At 43.4% G+C, this 18104-nt stretch overlaps 1 protein-coding gene across 2 annotated transcripts in view; it reads right to left on the reverse strand.

Moving 5' to 3' along the window:
- Positions 1-2674: 2674 nt before the first annotated feature.
- B9D1 (B9 domain containing 1) overlaps positions 2675-18104 on the reverse strand; it is a 61394-nt gene continuing 45964 nt past the window's right edge. For both annotated transcript variants that reach the window (XM_072119931.1, XM_072119930.1), the window contains exons 6-7: positions 14711-14778; positions 2675-4052 (exon numbers count right to left, since the gene is read on the reverse strand). In XM_072119931.1, the coding sequence (XP_071976032.1) occupies positions 3925-4052; positions 14711-14778 (196 nt within the window). In that variant the 3' untranslated portion in view covers positions 2675-3924. The remainder of the gene's footprint in view (positions 4053-14710; positions 14779-18104) is intronic.

Here is an 18104-nt window from a genome sequence, read left to right on the forward strand (position 1 = left end):
AGTGGCAAAACCCCTTTAATTGCTACAGCCTCTTCATTCTAAGGATCATTGATGGTCCCAGAGACCCTACAAGTGATATACTCATAACTTTATCAGATGAAGATACGGAAGTTGGACTTCTATGGAGACCCGTGCATACATTTCAGGGAATAATATGCTAATTTTACTCAGTAGGAAGAGGAGAACCATTCATCTTAGGAAGGCAGCTCCCTATAAAAATAATGGAACAGACCTCTATGAGTAGACTGTGGCCCTTGACCCTCATCAGTGCAGACCAGGCAATATATTGATAGTTAGCGCCTTATAAATCTATGTCCAACCTATTAGAAACCTTGCAATACAGTTAAATTGCACAGTTCCTTCCAAACATAAGAGACTCTGAATTTTCCGAAAGCCATATCGGGGGTTTTAAACCTTCATCTGTGTAGACCAGCCATATTTAGTAAGATAGCTCCCTAGAAGTCACTGATAACCTTGTGACACATGCAAAGTTCCTCCCGAAAATACCAGATTCTGATCTGCAGTGACCTATTTTTTGGGTGGTTGTTGACACTCATCAGCGCAGAGCAGGACACCTTACAAAATGGAGCTCCCGATAAGTCACAACGCAACCTTTACAACACCTAGAGATACAATTTGGATAGGAACCAAACCAGAAAATCCCTTTAAAAAGTAAAACATGAAAGGTCACAGACGTGGTACAGAAGTCCCCTAAATGCCACATTGGGCAGGAGTAAGTGGACGCATTGGTGGCCGCTGGATGAGCTTTGTTGGGACATTATATCGATATAATAGTCTAAGAAAAGTTCTCTTTATATAAAAGCGTGTAATGAGATGCGGCTGGAACACGGATCTTTTAAGAAAGTGGCAGAATAAAGGAGCGGCAATCACAAAGAGCGCGGCTGGCGATGTCCCGAAACATCCTGTACTACAGAATAATAGGGACATTTGTATTTTAGCCATCCGCTATTTTTTTTCTTTGATTTTATGGGGAGGATAATCAGGGTCGGTCTTTCTTTTTGAACAAACATGAGGAAAATTAGATGATTTTTTTCCAGTAATGAAAAGGAAAAAATGTAATACTTGGCGGCTGAGAGGAGAGAGATATGATTGGCGACTATTAGTGCAAGTGGATGTGCAGATGGTGCAGGGAGAAGCAGAGGGGCTTGTAGGGGTTCAAACTGGCGCAGTGAGAGGGATCGAGCTGTGGCCGGGAGTTTGAAATTTTATGGGGTGGATAATCGGGTATGAGCGCTTCTATTTTTTTTTTTTTAATCAAACAGGCGTAAAAAAAAATATCCGGCCCGTGACCAGGGGGAGAGCAAGGTCCGACCCGCGACCAGGGGGAGAGCAAGGTCCGACCCGTGACCACGGGGAGAGCAAGGTCCGACCCGCTACCAGGGGGAGAACAAGGTCCGACCCGCGACCACGGGGAGAGCAAGGTCCGACCCGCGACCACGGGGAGAGCAAGGTCCGACCCGCGACCAGGGGGAGAGCAAGGTCCGACCCGCGACCAGGGGGAGAGCAAGGTCCGACCCGCGACCACGGGGAGAGCAAGGTCCGACCCGCGACCACGGGGAGAGCAAGGTCCGACCCGCGACCACGGGGAGAGCAAGGTCCGACCCGCGACCACGGGGAGAGCAAGGTCCGACCCGCGACCACGGGGAGAGCAAGGTCCGACCCGCGACCACGGGGAGAGCAAGGTCCGACCCGCGACCACGGGGAGAGCAAGGTCCGACCCGCGACCACGGGGAGAGCAAGGTCCGACCCGCGACCACGGGGAGAGCAAGGTCCGACCCGCGACCACGGGGAGAGCAAGGTCCGACCCGCGACCACGGGGAGAGCAACGTCCGACCCGCGACCACGGGGAGAGCAACGTCCGACCCGCGACCACGGGGAGAGCAACGTCCGACCCGCGACCACGGGGAGAGCAACGTCCGACCCGCGACCACGGGGAGAGCAACGTCCGACCCGCGACCACGGGGAGAGCAACGTCCGACCCGCGACCACGGGGTGAGCAAGGTCTGACCCGCGACCACGGGAAGATCAAGGTCCGACCCGCGACCACGGGAAGATCAAGGTCCGACCCGCGACCAGGGGGAGAGCAAGGTCCGACCCGCTACCAGGGGGAGAGCAAGGTCCGACCCGCGACCAGTGGGAGAGAGATAGATGTCCATCCTCTCGATAGAAGGTTAGGGTGTGGGGGGTTGGGCGAGCGATGTCCAGCCCACGCTCGAAGGTTAGGCTGTGGGGGGTTGGGCGAGTGATGTCCGACCCGCACTCATGGGGAATGGGGGGGCAGGAAGAGCGAGGTTCGGCCCCCGGCCAGCAGGGAAGCACCGCCTGGCCCGCGCCCAGGGGGAGAGCACCGCCCAGGGGCACATTTTTCAAACAATTGAACAACCATTAAAATGTAATTCTCCGCCGCCATGTCTGGACTGGCCGCTGTTTATATGCGCTGGGATTCTTAAGCCGATGACCTTGATTTCATGAGCCACAGATGGGGTTTTATGATTATTTCGACAATCACGGAAAGGAAGATGGCCGTCACTGGTAACAAGTCAGGTGATCAGTGATCTTTACCAGCAGGCGGGAGGTTTTATAGTCATTAGCTTAAGTAACAATTGATTAGTATGAAAGTTATAAGTTGGAAATGCAAAGAACAAGACAAGACTCGTTAAAAGAAAAAACATTTATTTTCGAATTACAAAATATTCTTAAGACAATAGAATAAAAATATGTATAAAATGTACAATCAAAATGTAATAAAAATCACAAAATGCACAATAATGTCATAAAATTAAATACCATACATGGAAATAATAGACTGCCATTCCGTATTCTGGAGGACAATCTATGAAACGTCTGCGTAACATGGAGACCTTCATTCATTGACAGCAAGTGGTTTTGGAAATTAAAATATTGTCGAACTTTTTACTACATAATAATGGAGGGTTTGGACAATTCCTTGAAGCTGGAAATGAATAGACATTATCCACGGCCCATCTGATCCGACCCACCTGGATTTTCTCGTAAAAGCCCAACGTGAGTGTCCGTTTGCCAGCCAGCCGGGATATCTAGAGGACTTGGTGTTGTAGTAAATCAATAAAGACACCAATGCTGCCAATGACTTGATGTTCATGCTGAGAGCTGGGAATAGCGGAGCAAAGTGGCCGGGAGCCATAGGGGGGATTACAAGGCAAAAAAACAATCTGATGATTGCGGCTAATTAGCCGCCAATTAATTCATGTCCTGCGGCCACTCAACGTGTGGGAGGAAGATACCAATTACATGTCAGCGTTGGCCCCCAGATGTACCCAGCGCAGGTAAAAGTGGCACAGCAGCTCCTGCATCACTGCCAAATCCGCTGACCACAATCGAGTCACAGGGGTTGTGATTGATGCCTTCAGGGCCGTATTCCCAGCATCGGATCGGGGAGAATCTATCATCTTACACCGATTTACAGTCCTATCCCATATTTCTATCCGTATCATAAACCCTAATGGTTACTATAAGAGCCAATGAGGTTTCACTACACTCAGAGGTCAGTCACATGACCTAATAGCATCCTGGTCATGTGATCTTCCAGATAACTTTAACTAGGACGGTAGTATAAGAAATAATGTAACATGAAATTCAAGAATTTTGAGTTATAAAGAGAAGGGTTGTGCATGTTATTACCCAAAAATTAATACAGTGAATATAAAAGTAACTAATAAACTCAACTTGCAAATCTTATAAAAAGCACCTCTTAAAGGGGCGGGATTTCTGCGCTATACTGGGAAGTCAAGGTGTCAAAAATTCGGCAACTTGGCTAATCCTGTAACACCTCACATCCGAATACTAACACCCTACACCCATATCGGTCTGCGCCGAGCACGTGGCGGTCATCAGGTTGGGGGTCGGACTTGGCGCAGTGGTGCATTATGGGTTCGATGTTACCGCAGAGTTTGGAGTCTCGTTGGAACTGGTGGCGTAGCCGAGTTTCTTGAGGTCCTTGGTCACGACACTGAAGGAGAGGGTGAGGGATCCTTGTGATCGGACCCTGGTAACTGCAAAGATACAAAGGAGAGAAGTCGTTGCTTATACGTTGTCTGTGGCGTCAACAGGGCGGAGCCACGTCTGCTGGGACACTGCTACTTTCTTTTTACAGCATCCATCGCTTTACAGCACTTCCTTTTCACAGAAAAGAAATAGAGGTTTGCGGAAGGATGATCGAAATTCTCTGCAGCAGCAGACATGACCCCACCCCTTGTGCACCAAGAAGCTAATTTGCATATAGATTAAGAGGAAAGGTACCACAATGCTGGTATTGGATGTTAGGTTGATGAAGACTCAATTTAAAAGACTTGTGCTCTAAGGAGGAAGTGGAGACACGCTTTGCAGCAGCCGTGCTTTCTGGCTAACAGGTGGAGGTCCTAATCTGGGAACCCTCCCCTTTATGATAGCTAATAGCTAACCGACATATCAGGATACAAGTATCATAGTATCATAGTATATAAGGCTGGAAGGAGACGCAAGTCCATCAAGTCCAACCTTCAAGAATTAAATAAATGTTTTATCCCCATAACCCGTGATATTTTTTCTCTCCAGAAAGGCATCCATGCCTCTCTTGAACATGTACATAGAGTCGGCCATAACAACCTCCTGCGGCAGAGAGTTCCATAGTCTCACTGCTCTTACAGTAAAGAACCTTTGTCTATGGTGATGGTAAAATCACCTCTCCTCTAGGCGTAGAGGATGCCCCCTTGTCCTGGTAACAGACCGAGGTATAAAAAGATCTTTGGAGAGATCCTTGTACTGTCCGTTCAGGTATTTGTACATTGTAATGAGGTCTCCCCTCAGTCGTCTTTTTTCTAAACTGAATAATCCCAAATTTTGTAATCTGTCATTGTATTCTAGTCCCCCCATTCCCCTAATAATCCTGGTTGCTCTCCTCTGCACCCGTTCCAGCTCTACTATATCCTTTTTATACACTGGTGCCCAAAACTGTACACAATATTCCATGTGTGGTCTGACCAGGGATTTGTATAAGGGCAGAACTATGTCTTTATCATGAGAATCTATTCCTCTCTTGATACATCCCATTATTTTATTTGCTTTAGCAGCAGCCGCCTGGCTCTGGTCACTAAAATTAAGTTTACCATCCACCAATACCCCCAAGTCCTTTTCAGCCACAGTTTTACTAAGTAATTGACCGTTTAGAACATAATTATACTTTTTGTTTCCATGGCCCAAGTGCATAACTTTACATTTATCTACATTAAACCTCATCAACCATTTCTCTGCCCATCCCTCAAGCTTCCACAAATCCCTCTGTAATGCTAAACTATCGACCTCAGTATTTATTACTTTACACAGCTTAGTATCATCTGCAAATATTGAAACTTGACTGTGTAAACCCACTACAAGGTCATTAATAAAAATATTAAAAAGAAGTGGCCCCAATACTGACCCCTGTGGCACTCCACTGGTAACATCAACCCAATCGGAGAATGTGCCATTAATGACCACCCTCTGTTTTCTATCACTAAGCCAATTACTTACCCAGATACACAGATTTTCTCCTACTCCCAGCAGTCTCATTTTATATACCAACCTTTTATGTGGCACGGTGTCAAATGCCTTTGAGAAGTCCAGATATACAACATCCACAGCGTCCCCCAGATCCAGTCTTGAACTTACCTCCTCGTAGAAACCAATCAGATTAGTCTGACAGGACCGATCTCTCATAAACCCATGCTGACGCTGGGTTATAAGGTTGTGCACAGTGAGATACTCCAGGATAGCATCTCTAATAAACCCCTCAAATATTTTCCCCACCACAGCAGTTAGACTTACGGGTCTGTAGTTTCCAGGATCGCTATTTGATCCTTTTTTGTATATTGGTACCACATTTGCTATGCGCCATTCCTGTGGAACATAACCAGTCCTCAGTGAATCTTCAAATATTAAAAATAATGGTCTGTCTATCACCGTACATAATTCATGCAGAACCCGGGGGTGTATGCCATCTGGCCCAGGTGATTTATCTATCTTAGTGGTTGCGAGGCGGCGCCGTACCTCTTCCTGGGTTAAACTGTTGACATTATAAAAAGAATTTACATTATTCCTCATTGTGTCTTCCACCAGGGGATTTTCCTGGGTAAAGACAGTTGAGAAGGCGACATTCAGTAGATTGGCCCTTTCCTCATCTCCTTCCACCATGACCCCCATGTTATTTCTAAGGGGACCCACACTCTCTGTTTTTAGTTTCTTATCATTTATATACTTGAAAAATAATTTGGGATTATTTTTGCTCTCCCTGGCAATATTTCTTTCAGTCTCTATTTTTGCGGCCTTTATCTGCTTTTTACAGGATTTATTTTTCTCTCTATAATCCTGTAATGCCTCATCGCTACCTTCACGTTTTAGCACCTTAAACGCTTTATCTTTCTCGCTTATTGCTTTCCTTACAAGACTAGTTAGCCACATAGGCTTTTTCTTGTTCCTTTTATGCTTTTTTCCATAAGGTATGTGTTTCTCACAGGACTTTTTCAGAATATATGAGAAAAAGTCCCATTTTAGGGGGGGGCTTTTGTCTTTGAGAGCATTATCCCAGTCTATGCCTTTAAGGTCTTCCCTTAGTTGATGAAAATTTGCCCTCCTGAAGTTTAGAGTGTTGGTTGCCCCTTCACTAACATGCTTAGTAAAGCGTAATACAAAATCAATGATATTATGATCACTATTCCCCAGGTTCCCCCCAACCTGTAGTTTTGATACCCTATCAGGTCTGTTGGTAAGGATAAGGTCCAGCAGTGCCCCACCTCTTGTTGGCTCCAGGACTAGTTGCGACAGGTAATTGTCTTTTGTTGTTGACAAGAACCTGCTACCTTTGAAGGACCTGCAGGTTTCTGCCCCCCAGTCAATATCTGGGTAATTGAAGTCCCCCATGATAAGTACTTCACCATGCTTTGAAGCCGCATCCATTTCACTTATCAGCATTTCCTCTGCTGCCTCCATTATATTTGGAGCCTTATAACAAACCCCTAGTAATATTTTATTATTCTTTTTCCCTCCCCTTATCTCCACCCATAGGGACTCCACATTTGCGTTACTGATGTCATCTCGCAAGACGATGTCATCTCGCAAGACGATGTCATCTCGCAAGTGATGATAAAGCCCATGGGGTAAGAACCTGCAGAGGGTTGAGGTCTCTACAGCTGCAAGACAGAAGCTCACAAAGCAGTCTATGGAGAAGGGAGGGGGAGAAATGAGTCGCAGCAGCTAGGGACTGAGACTGCGGAGAGGAGAGCTGCTAAATTTTTATAGGTGAGGTTCACTTTAAGACTAAGACGGAACGACATCATTGAACGTCTCATCCCACAAAGCCTACGCATCTGTTCTCTTCTCCTGATGTCACTTCTAATGTAAGATGGAAGGGGCAAAATTATCTCATTTCTGTACTTCCCGCAATCATCATTTCCAGGGCTCAGAATTCATCTGCCTGGTGGCATCCGTCCTGGCCGCAGTCCAGCTCTCCTAAACGCAGATCTAACTGAGAAATGGCTGAGCAGACAAGAACCTCCGGAAATAAGGAAGTAACAATGTGCAGATACAAGGTCAAGGCAGCAGGTAGATCCCACAGGGTCTGTAGGGTCAGTGTCACCACACACATAACTGCATAGTAAGAGCCCGCAGGTGACCTGTGACCCCACTGAGATATCAGGATCACTCTCCAGCGGAAAAGGAGCAATTATGGGAATGCTGCAAGTGTAGGATCAGAATTCAGCATCATGTTTGATAAAGGTGCATTGTGAAATGAAATGACACGGTTATGTCTTGGTAAAGAATACGTTTTTCACACCAATTCCTGTGAGGCCTGTAGAATATGGATCAGAACTCAGCATCTGCTGCTCAATTCTGAGGTTCATATCTACTATAATACTGCCCCCTATGTACAGGAATATAACTCCTATAATACTGCCCCCTATGTACAGGAATATAACTACTATAATACTGCCCCTATGTACAGGAATATAACTACTATAATACTGCCCCCTATGTACAGGAATATAACTACTATAATACTGCCCCCTATGTACAAGAATATAACTACTATAATACTGCCTCCTATGTACAAGAATATAACTACTATAATACTGCCCCCTATGTACAAGAATATAACTACTATAATACTGCCCCTATGTACAAGAATATAACTACTATAATACTGCCCCATATGTACAAGAATATAACTACTATAATACTGCCCCCTATGTACAGGAATATAACTACTATAATACTGCCCCTATGTACAGGAATATAACTACTATAATACTGCCCCTATGTACAGGAATATAACACCTATAATACTGCCCCCTATGTACAGGAATATAACTACTATAATACTGCCCCCTATGTACAAGAATATAACTACTATAATACTGCCCCCTATGTACAGGAATATAACTACTATAATACTGCCCCTATGTACAGGAATATAACTACTATAATACTGCCCCTATGTACAGGAATATAACACCTATAATACTGCCCCCTATGTACAGGAATATAACTACTATATTACTGCCCCCTATGTACAAGAATATAACTACTATAATACTGCCCCCTATGTACAGGAATATAACTACTATAATACTGCCCCCTATGTACAAGAATATAACTACTATAATACTGCCCCCTATGTACAAGAATATAACTACTATAATACTGCCCCCTATGTACAGGAATATAACTCCTATAATACTGCCCCCTATGTACAGGAATATAACTACTATAATACTGCCCCCTATGTACAAGAATATAACTACTATAATACTGCCCCCTATGTACAGGAATATAACTACTATAATACTGCCCCTATGTACAGGAATATAACTACTATAATACTGCCCCTATGTACAGGAATATAACACCTATAATACTGCCCCCTATGTACAGGAATATAACTACTATAATACTGCCCCCTATGTACAAGAATATAACTACTATAATACTGCCCCTATGTACAGGAATATAACTACTATAATACTGCCCCTATGTACAGGAATATAACTACTATAATACTGCCCCTATGTACAGGAATATAACACCTATAATACTGCCCCCTATGTACAGGAATATAACTACTATATTACTGCCCCCTATGTACAAGAATATAACTACTATAATACTGCCCCCTATGTACAGGAATATAACTACTATAATACTGCCCCCTATGTACAAGAATATAACTACTATAATACTGCCCCCTATGTACAAGAATATAACTACTATAATACTGCCCCCTATGTACAGGGATATAACTACTATAATACTGCCCCCTATGTACAATTATATATAACTACTATAATACTGCCCCTATGTACAAGAATATAACTACTATAATACTGCCCCCTATGTACAAGAATATAACTACTATAATACTGCCCCCTATGTACAAGAATATAACTACTATAATACTGCCCCCTATGTACAAGAATATAACTACTATAATACTGGCCCCTATGTACAAGAATATAACTACTATAATACTGCCCCCTATGTACAAGAATATAACTACTATAATACTGGCCCCTATGTACAAGAATATAACTACTATAATACTGCCCCCTATGTACAAGAATATAACTACTATATTACTGCCCCCTATGTACAAGAATATAACTACTATAATACTGCCCCCTATGTACAAGAATATAACTACTATAATATTGCCCCCTATGTACAAGAATATAACTACTATAATACTGCCCCCTATGTACAGGAATATAACTACTATAATACTGCCCCCTATGTACAAGAATATAACTACTATAATACTGCCCCCTATGTACAAGAATATAACTACCATAATACTGCCCCCTATGTACAAGAATATAACTACTATAATACTGCCCCCTATGTACAAGAATATAACTACTATAATATTGCCCCCTATGTACAAGAATATAACTACTATAATACTGCCCCCTATGTACAGGAATATAACTACTATAATACTGCCCCCTATGTACAAGAATATAACTACTATAATACTGCCCCCTATGTACAGGAATATAACTACTATAATACTGCCCCCTATGTACAAGAATATAACTACTATAATACTGCCCCCTATGTACAGGGATATAACACCTATAATACTGCCCCCTATATACAAGAATATAACTACTATAATACTGACCCCTATGTACAAGAATATAACTACTATATTACTGCTCCCTATGTACAAGAATATAACTACTATAATACTGCCCCTATGTACAGGGATATAACTACTTTAATACTGCCCCTATGTACAAGAATATAACTACTATAATACTGCCCCCTATGTACAAGAATATAACTACTATATTACTGCCCCCTATGTACAAGAATATAACTACTATAATACTGCCCCCTATGTACAGGAATATAACTACTATAATACTGCCCCCTATGTACAAGAATATAACTACTATAATACTGCCCCCTATGTACAGGGATATAACTACTATAATGCTGCCCCCTATGTACAAGAATATAACTACTATAATGCTGCCCCCTATGTACAGGGATATAACTACTATAATACTCCCCCCTATGTACAGGAATATAATCACTATAATACTGCCCCCTATGTACAGGAATATAACTACTATAATACTGCCCCCTATGTACAAGAATATAACTACCATAATACTGCCCCCTATGTACAGGAATATAACTACTATAATACTGCCCCCTATGTACAAGAATATAACTACTATAATACTGCCCCCTATGTACAAGAATATAACTACTATAATACTGCCCCCTATGTACAAGAATATAACTACTATAATACTGCTCCCTATGTACAAGAATATAACTACTATAATACTGCCCCCTATGTATAAGAATATAACCACTATAATACTGCCCCCTATGTACAAGAATATAACTACTATAATACTGCCCCCTATGTACAGGAATATAACCACTATAATACTGCCCCCTATGTACAAGAATATAACTACTATAATACTGCCCCCTATGTACAAGAATATAACTACTATAATACTGCCCCCTACGTACAAGAATATAACTACTATAATACTGCCCCCTACGTTCAAGAATATAACTACTATAATACTGCCCCCTACGTACAAGAATATAACTACTATAATACTGCCCCCTATGTACAAGAATATAACTACTGTAATACTGCCCCCCTATATACAGGAATATAACTACTATAATACTGCCCCCTATATACAGGAATATAACTACTATAATACTGCCCCCTATGTACAGGAATATAACTACTATAATACTGCTCCCCTATGTACAAGAATATAACTACTATAATACTGCCCCCTATGTACAAGAATATAACTACTATAATACTGCCCTCTATGTACAAGAATATAACTACTATAATACTGCCCCCTATGTACAAGAATATAACTACTATAATACTGCCCCCTATGTACAAGAATATAACTACTATAATACTGCCCCTATGTACAGGAATACAACTACTATAATACTGCCCCCTATGTACAAGAATATAACTACTATAATACTGCCCCCTATGTACAAGAATATAACTACTATAATACTGCCCCCTATGTACAAGAATATAACTACTATTATACTGCCCCCTATGTACAGGGATATAACTACTATAATACTGCCCCTATGTACAGGAATATAACTACTATAATACTGCCCCCTATGTACAGGGATATAACTACTATAATACTGCCCCCTATGTACAAGAATATAACTACTATAATACTGCCCCCTATGTACAAGAATATAACTACTATAATACTGCCCCTATGTACAGGAATATAACTACTATAATACTGCCCCCTATGTACAAGAATATAACTACTATAATATCAAGACTCCATGTTCCATGACACATATAGATGGATCTGCCTCCCCCATGCAGTTATGTAATAGACCGCTCTTCCATGCCAGTGTACGTAGAGTTGGCGGCGGTGGCTGGTGCCCGTCTGCTTGGTTACCATCTGTGGTGGGTAGTGCGTCTGCACTAATGACTTAGCAGCTTGATCCGCAGATTAAAAAAAAAAATTCATGTGCAATTAACGCCTTGTTTAATTCACTTGTAATGAGGTGTTACGCGTCGCTGTGTGTCAGAGTTAATGGATGAGGTGTGTGAAGGGCGCGATCATGGGTTTGATGAAGGTGACCTCCCATCTATACAGCAAAGAGTTAATAAAACATCTACTTTTATCCTGTGAATGGGACCAGGGCTTCACTTGTTTCTATGGTGGTACAAGAACATTTATCTACCAGTGTCCAATGGATGAAGGGCATCCTCCCACTGCTGTGCTCTTAGCTCTCTGCACTTAAGAGCACTTCTCCAATGAAAGGTGATAGACTGCAGAGAGTAAAGGCTTTAGGATTTCCTATGTCACAATGTTATCCGGATCACGGTTTATAGATGGACAAGCTGTGTTCTGCCAGGTGACTCTGCAGGGGCGGGGTTAGATATAGTTCACACCCCCGCTGTGCAAACCTTCCCTGTGCATTGTGCCAAGTCAACCTAATTTGTCTCATAATTTTTCTTCATAATCACTTCATCTTCTTTCCTTTTATGGATTCCTTTTTTTTCATGGTGGAGACAAATATAGGAAAAAAAAAAAAATTAAAAATATCGAGGATTTATTAAAAGCCGGTGACTGTGCCCAGAATGTGACTCCCAGATTTGATACGGATCCCAGGAATAAAAAGAAATGTGAGTCCTCCTGTATAAGGGCTGTGCCATCTGTGAGGTGCCCATACAGCTCATGGCACGTTCAGGACTTCTACCCCCAGAATATGGGGACTTGATTACCAAAATCCTTTAAAGGGGGTTTTCCTGAGGCACCTGGGGCTCCAATGGAAATGGATAGAGGTGATGGCTGAAGTTACAACTACTGAATCACAAGGCTTCTACCTCTCAGAGGACTCCCCGGTACTGCTGGAATAGAACTCAGGTGGGACACGAGATATTGGTAGCACCAAAGAGCTAGGCAAGGGAGGGGCAGTCAGGCAGAGGTCAGGGCAAGCAGACCAGGCTTAAAGTCAAAGCAGACGGAGGTGAGAGGTGCAGGGGTCAGACCAGGGCAGGTGAAAGTCCAGCAGAGCCCAGGTACAGGTGGAAAGATAAGAGTGGGCAGCCGGGGTTCAGAGTCAATAATTAGTACAACAGAATCGCAGGACAGGGGCAGAGTCAGGTCAAGGTCAGGATCACGGAGAAGGGAGGAGCACGACTAGTCAGGAACCTAATGGACTTCAGCCTGTGATACTCAGCACCTCCGTAGGTCCAGGGATCAGACAGGGACGGTTTGTACTGAGTTCCTTTACATTTCACACTTACATGGCTGAGACCACCAGATGGGGGAGTGTTGGCTTTAAATGTCTCTTTGTGTGAATGGGAAACTGTCATCAGGAAGGTCATTTTAACATGATGACAGTTTCCATTAGCATCTGGCATCCCAATTTAAAAAATCCCCTCGAGAGTCCACCCCCCTCCCCATCCCGGGACTTACCACACGCTGCTGGCAGGGAGCCGGTGATGTAAAAGAAACAAATAACCCCTTTACGACCAGGCCCTTTTTTTGTTGTTTGAGTTTTCATTTTTTATTCCTTACCGTCAAAAATCCAGAACTTTTTATATTTGCCATTTAAAGAGCTGTGTGAGGGCTTGTTTTCTGCGTAATAAATTGTACTTCATATTGACGGTATTGAATATTCCATGCCGTGAACTTAGAAGCGGGAAAAACATTCCAAATGCAGTGAATATATGAATTGTGGGCTTGGATTTTATGGCTTTCACTGTGTGTCTTCTTATTCTTTGGGTCGGTGCGATCACAGGGATAACAAATCTGTATAGGTTTTATAATGTTTTCATACATTTACAAAAATTAGTGTCATTTTTTTTTACTTTTGATGACCTTTTCAATGCTTCTATTTTGAGGATTGTATGGCGTTTTGATCAGTTTTTATGATTTTTTAAATTTTTTTTTGCAAAAGTGACATTTTCGACTTCGGGCGCTATTTTCTGTTACGGGGTTAAACCCCTGGAATAACCGTTACTATATTTTGATAGATCTGACATTTTGGGGGGCCGGTGATACCTTACATGTTTAGGATTTTTACTGTTTATTTATATTTATATCAGTTCTAGGGAAAAGGGGGGTGATTTGAATTATGTTTATTTTATTTAGTTTACCATTTTTAAGAACCCCTAGGGTACTTTAACCCAAGGGTGTCTGATTGCACCTTCCATATAGTGTCATACTACACAGCATCTATTACATTGTGCAAATCACTCATTGTAATAGATCACTGTAATAGATGGGTTAAAACGTGACAGACAGTCTCAGGTCTTCAGCCTCGGGTCACCGGCATTGCCGGTGGCGATAGATGGGTTAACACCCGCGATCGGTGCTAGCACTGTATGCGGGTGTTACTGGTGGGTGTTTGCTGCAATATGCAGCAAATACTCACTGACAATGGGGAGGGCTCAGCCTGTGAGCCCCTTCCAAACACCTGCACCCGACAAATGCCGTAGTCCTACTGCACCCCCCCCCCCATGATCTTGCAATCTGCTGTTCTGTGGCAAGAGGGGGGTCCCACATTTATACTATGGATAGGGGATACATGTATAGCTTAATACAACCCCTAGATCCAAAAACTAATCAAAAATTTGGTACAGATTTGTTACCTTCTCGACCGTCCCCGTGAGCCACGACTTTGGGGTCTGTAAATTCTGGCCGGTGACCTGTGATCCAGCTGTGAAGGAAAGACAAGGACATTACAGATCAGGAGATGAACCTCCACCAGTGTGTGGCGCTACAGAGCCCTCTGTCATACCTGGCGCCATACGTGGTAACATTACATTTAGTACGGGGTAACATTTGGGATCATAAAAGTAAAATTAAAAATCTCTTCGGATCCCTGAATGAAAAACTGTCAGAGAGATTTAAAGGGGTTGACCCCAGAACTGATAAGTAAATTAACAGTGAAGGTTTCTAATGTAGAACACCCCTTTAAACTTCCTCCAGAACTTTCCCTGTCACTCATTGGGCCAATATTTTAATATCCCAATGTCCGCAGAACCCATTAGGGCCAATTTCATAGGAAGCCTAAAAATCTCTCAAATTGCCTGTTATTTGCATGGACTGTGGGAAGCCGAACAATACACATGAAAGCGCCCGTCCCTTTAATCACGGAGCCCATTTGTCTTAATGCAGATATTTACATATTCAGAAAGACGCGGCTAATGGGGAAAGTTCAGACACGGAGCATTTTGCAAGAAAAGGTTATCGGCAATTTCCTAAATTACTGACGGCACAAGATGTACGAGAAGATTAGAGGGTCCGCTCCCGTCATCCGCTCATTAGTCACCGGGGGGAGAACATCACCACCCCAAAAATACTTCGATACTAAAAATTAAACAAAAAAAAAGACTTTTCCAACAAACAAAAAAAGATCCAAGTTGTCTCGGTGGCCTCTTTTGTGAGGCTTCCAGGAGGAAGTGACATCACGGAGGAGCCAGGTAGGTACTACAGGGGGTGGGAGGGGTCAGAAGTATTTCAGATAAAACCCATCCTTATAATTCTATATTTTACTCAAGGGCTTAAAGCAGCAGGAGGACTGTGATGAAATGTATCTATATTCCAGGATTGTAGCCTCTCACACTGCTGTGCTCTGAGCCCTCTGCACTGAACTGCTCTGCAGAGCACAGGAATACTCTGAGTACCTGCAGTAGTATCCAACCAGAAGCTTGCTACAGCTTTCACTTGAAAAAGTGGGGTGAGGCTATAAAGAAGCCGAGAGTTAGGAGCACAGCAGTGTAAGGACACACACCCAGTACAATCCTGGAACATAAATCCATATTCCACAGTCCTGCTTCTACTAAAAACACAGAAGTCTGATTACACATCTCTCCAGGGCTAATACATAACACTGCAGTTTGTATAGTCACACCTGCTGACAGGTTCCCTATAACAAATAAGCTGAAATGTGATGAGACAGGAGTGAGGTCAGCACTAGGATGTCCAATAGAAATTGATGGAGTACAGCACAAGATGAGACGATACCCAAAGAGTATAGGGAAGTACAGGGAAACTAGTGGTGCCGAGACCCCGCCATCAGACATTCAGTCCTTAAAGGGAACCCATCACCAGGGACCTCATTTCACTAAAGACAGGTTGTAGAAGCTCATCAAACCTGCAGTACAAATATGTCCTTTTCTAAGCATTTGCATTACAATATAATTGTGTGTTCTAACTTACCTTACACCCTGACAAAATCCTCTGTGTAGTCCCAGGGGTCGGGCTTTGGTTTGGATGCATTTCAAAAAACAACATGTGACTTGTCTGTGCTGCAAACTCCTGAGCTCTCAGCGTGCTCTTTGTGCTCCTGTACAGCTCCTCCCTTCCACACTGATATCAGCTCTCCAGGCTGTGAGCTCTGAAGAAGCAGGAGGGAGGAGCTGTGCAGGAGCACTGCAGGTGTGATGAGCTCCTGCACCATTTCTTTAGTGAAAATTAGGGCCCTGGTGACAGGTTCCCTTTAATGGGAACATCCCTTTAATTATGGTATTTAAAGTATACTCATAAAAGGATATTATTTTGCTTAAACCTATGACACCATTAGATCCATCAACAGCACCTTGCCTACAGTTTCCACTAGAAAAAGTTACAAAAACACTAAAATAAGTTTGTCTTGTGACTCTTTTACTTTTAGAGATGCCGGATTCTACATTGTACAGGTGGAGCAGCAGGAATAATAACCTCACACCAGTTTCTATGTAAAGCTCTGCAATGCGTCAGAACTTATCGCAACGGAAGACGAGATCAAGCGTCGGCATCGCACAGCACGGAGGAGAACGCCGGTAATTACCTGTCAGCTCCATTATCGAGGCGTCCGTCTGGTGGAGAGGACAACGAGGGAAAACTCACAGAATGATTCTGTCCTGGCACATGCACAATAAGGAGCGGGCTGGCGCTGACTGATAGAAGACGCTACCCGCTCCGCAGCCTGCGGGCAGACCGGCCCACATCAGCGCCAACTTCACACACGTCACAAACTTCCTCCGCACCATCAGTCCTACGGCTAGAACGTCAGGACTAAGTCCTGCTGGAGAGGGGCACGGGTAGGCTATGCTCACATCTGCATCAGGGGGCGTCATTAGCCCAAAAAAAAAGCGTCTTCATGAATAAGCCCAATGGATCCCATTATGTGGCAACAAGACGTCTGGCTCTGGGATTTTTTTTTCGTTCCATAGGTTCGCGGCGGTGCCAGAATCGGGAAGAGTACAAAGTCATCCGTCTTTGGTCATCGGGTTGCATCATGTCCCTGCCTCGGATGCTGACAGCATGGCCTACAGCTAGGGCATGCTGTGCCTAGTGACCCCAGGCAGGGCAAATATCCCTAGAACACATCCCGTGTGATTGTATGGGGCCCCAGAGACCACTTTCCTCCAATAGTAGTAGAATGCAAGTTCACCAGAGGAAGACCATCGTCCTCCTTGTCCACAACGTGTAACACAACATTGCCACGTGACGCTGTCCTCCCCTCTTGATCCACTTTCTTCCCATCTGCTTTAGCGAAGAAAGAAAGTGGTTGTCGACTTTTGCTTGGGGCCCTCAAAACACCAAATTCACCCCTGACCCCAGTGTATAAAACTCCTTTCCCAAATTAGGGTCTATATCTGGTTCCTAGTGAACCAGTCCCGTTATTCTTGTTCGTCCTCTTCTGATGTTCTGTGTTACACCCTTAACCTATTTTCTGACTCGCACCAGCTTGGACCATACTTCTTGTTTTTAGGCTACAGTCCAATGTTTGTTGATTTGCGCTGGGTAGAAGTCACCCCCATATGGTCAGACCCACTAAGGAGATGTGGATAGAAATGTAACCCTAGAAGTCAGTAGATTCTTCGTATTAGAATCCCTTTTCCCGACATGTAATGCCCTTTCTGACCTGAAGGAGCGCTACAGGGAAATAAAGTCATCACACTGTGAATCGGTACTGAACTAAGCTGGACCACAGTAAAGGATCCCCTTAATTAGCTTAACGTGACACCGAATGGGTTAAGCAGAATCTTTGATGAT

Source organism: Engystomops pustulosus, chromosome 8 (genome assembly GCF_040894005.1).
Source record: "Engystomops pustulosus chromosome 8, aEngPut4.maternal, whole genome shotgun sequence".
In the NCBI taxonomy this organism is placed as follows: domain Eukaryota; kingdom Metazoa; phylum Chordata; class Amphibia; order Anura; family Leptodactylidae; genus Engystomops; species Engystomops pustulosus.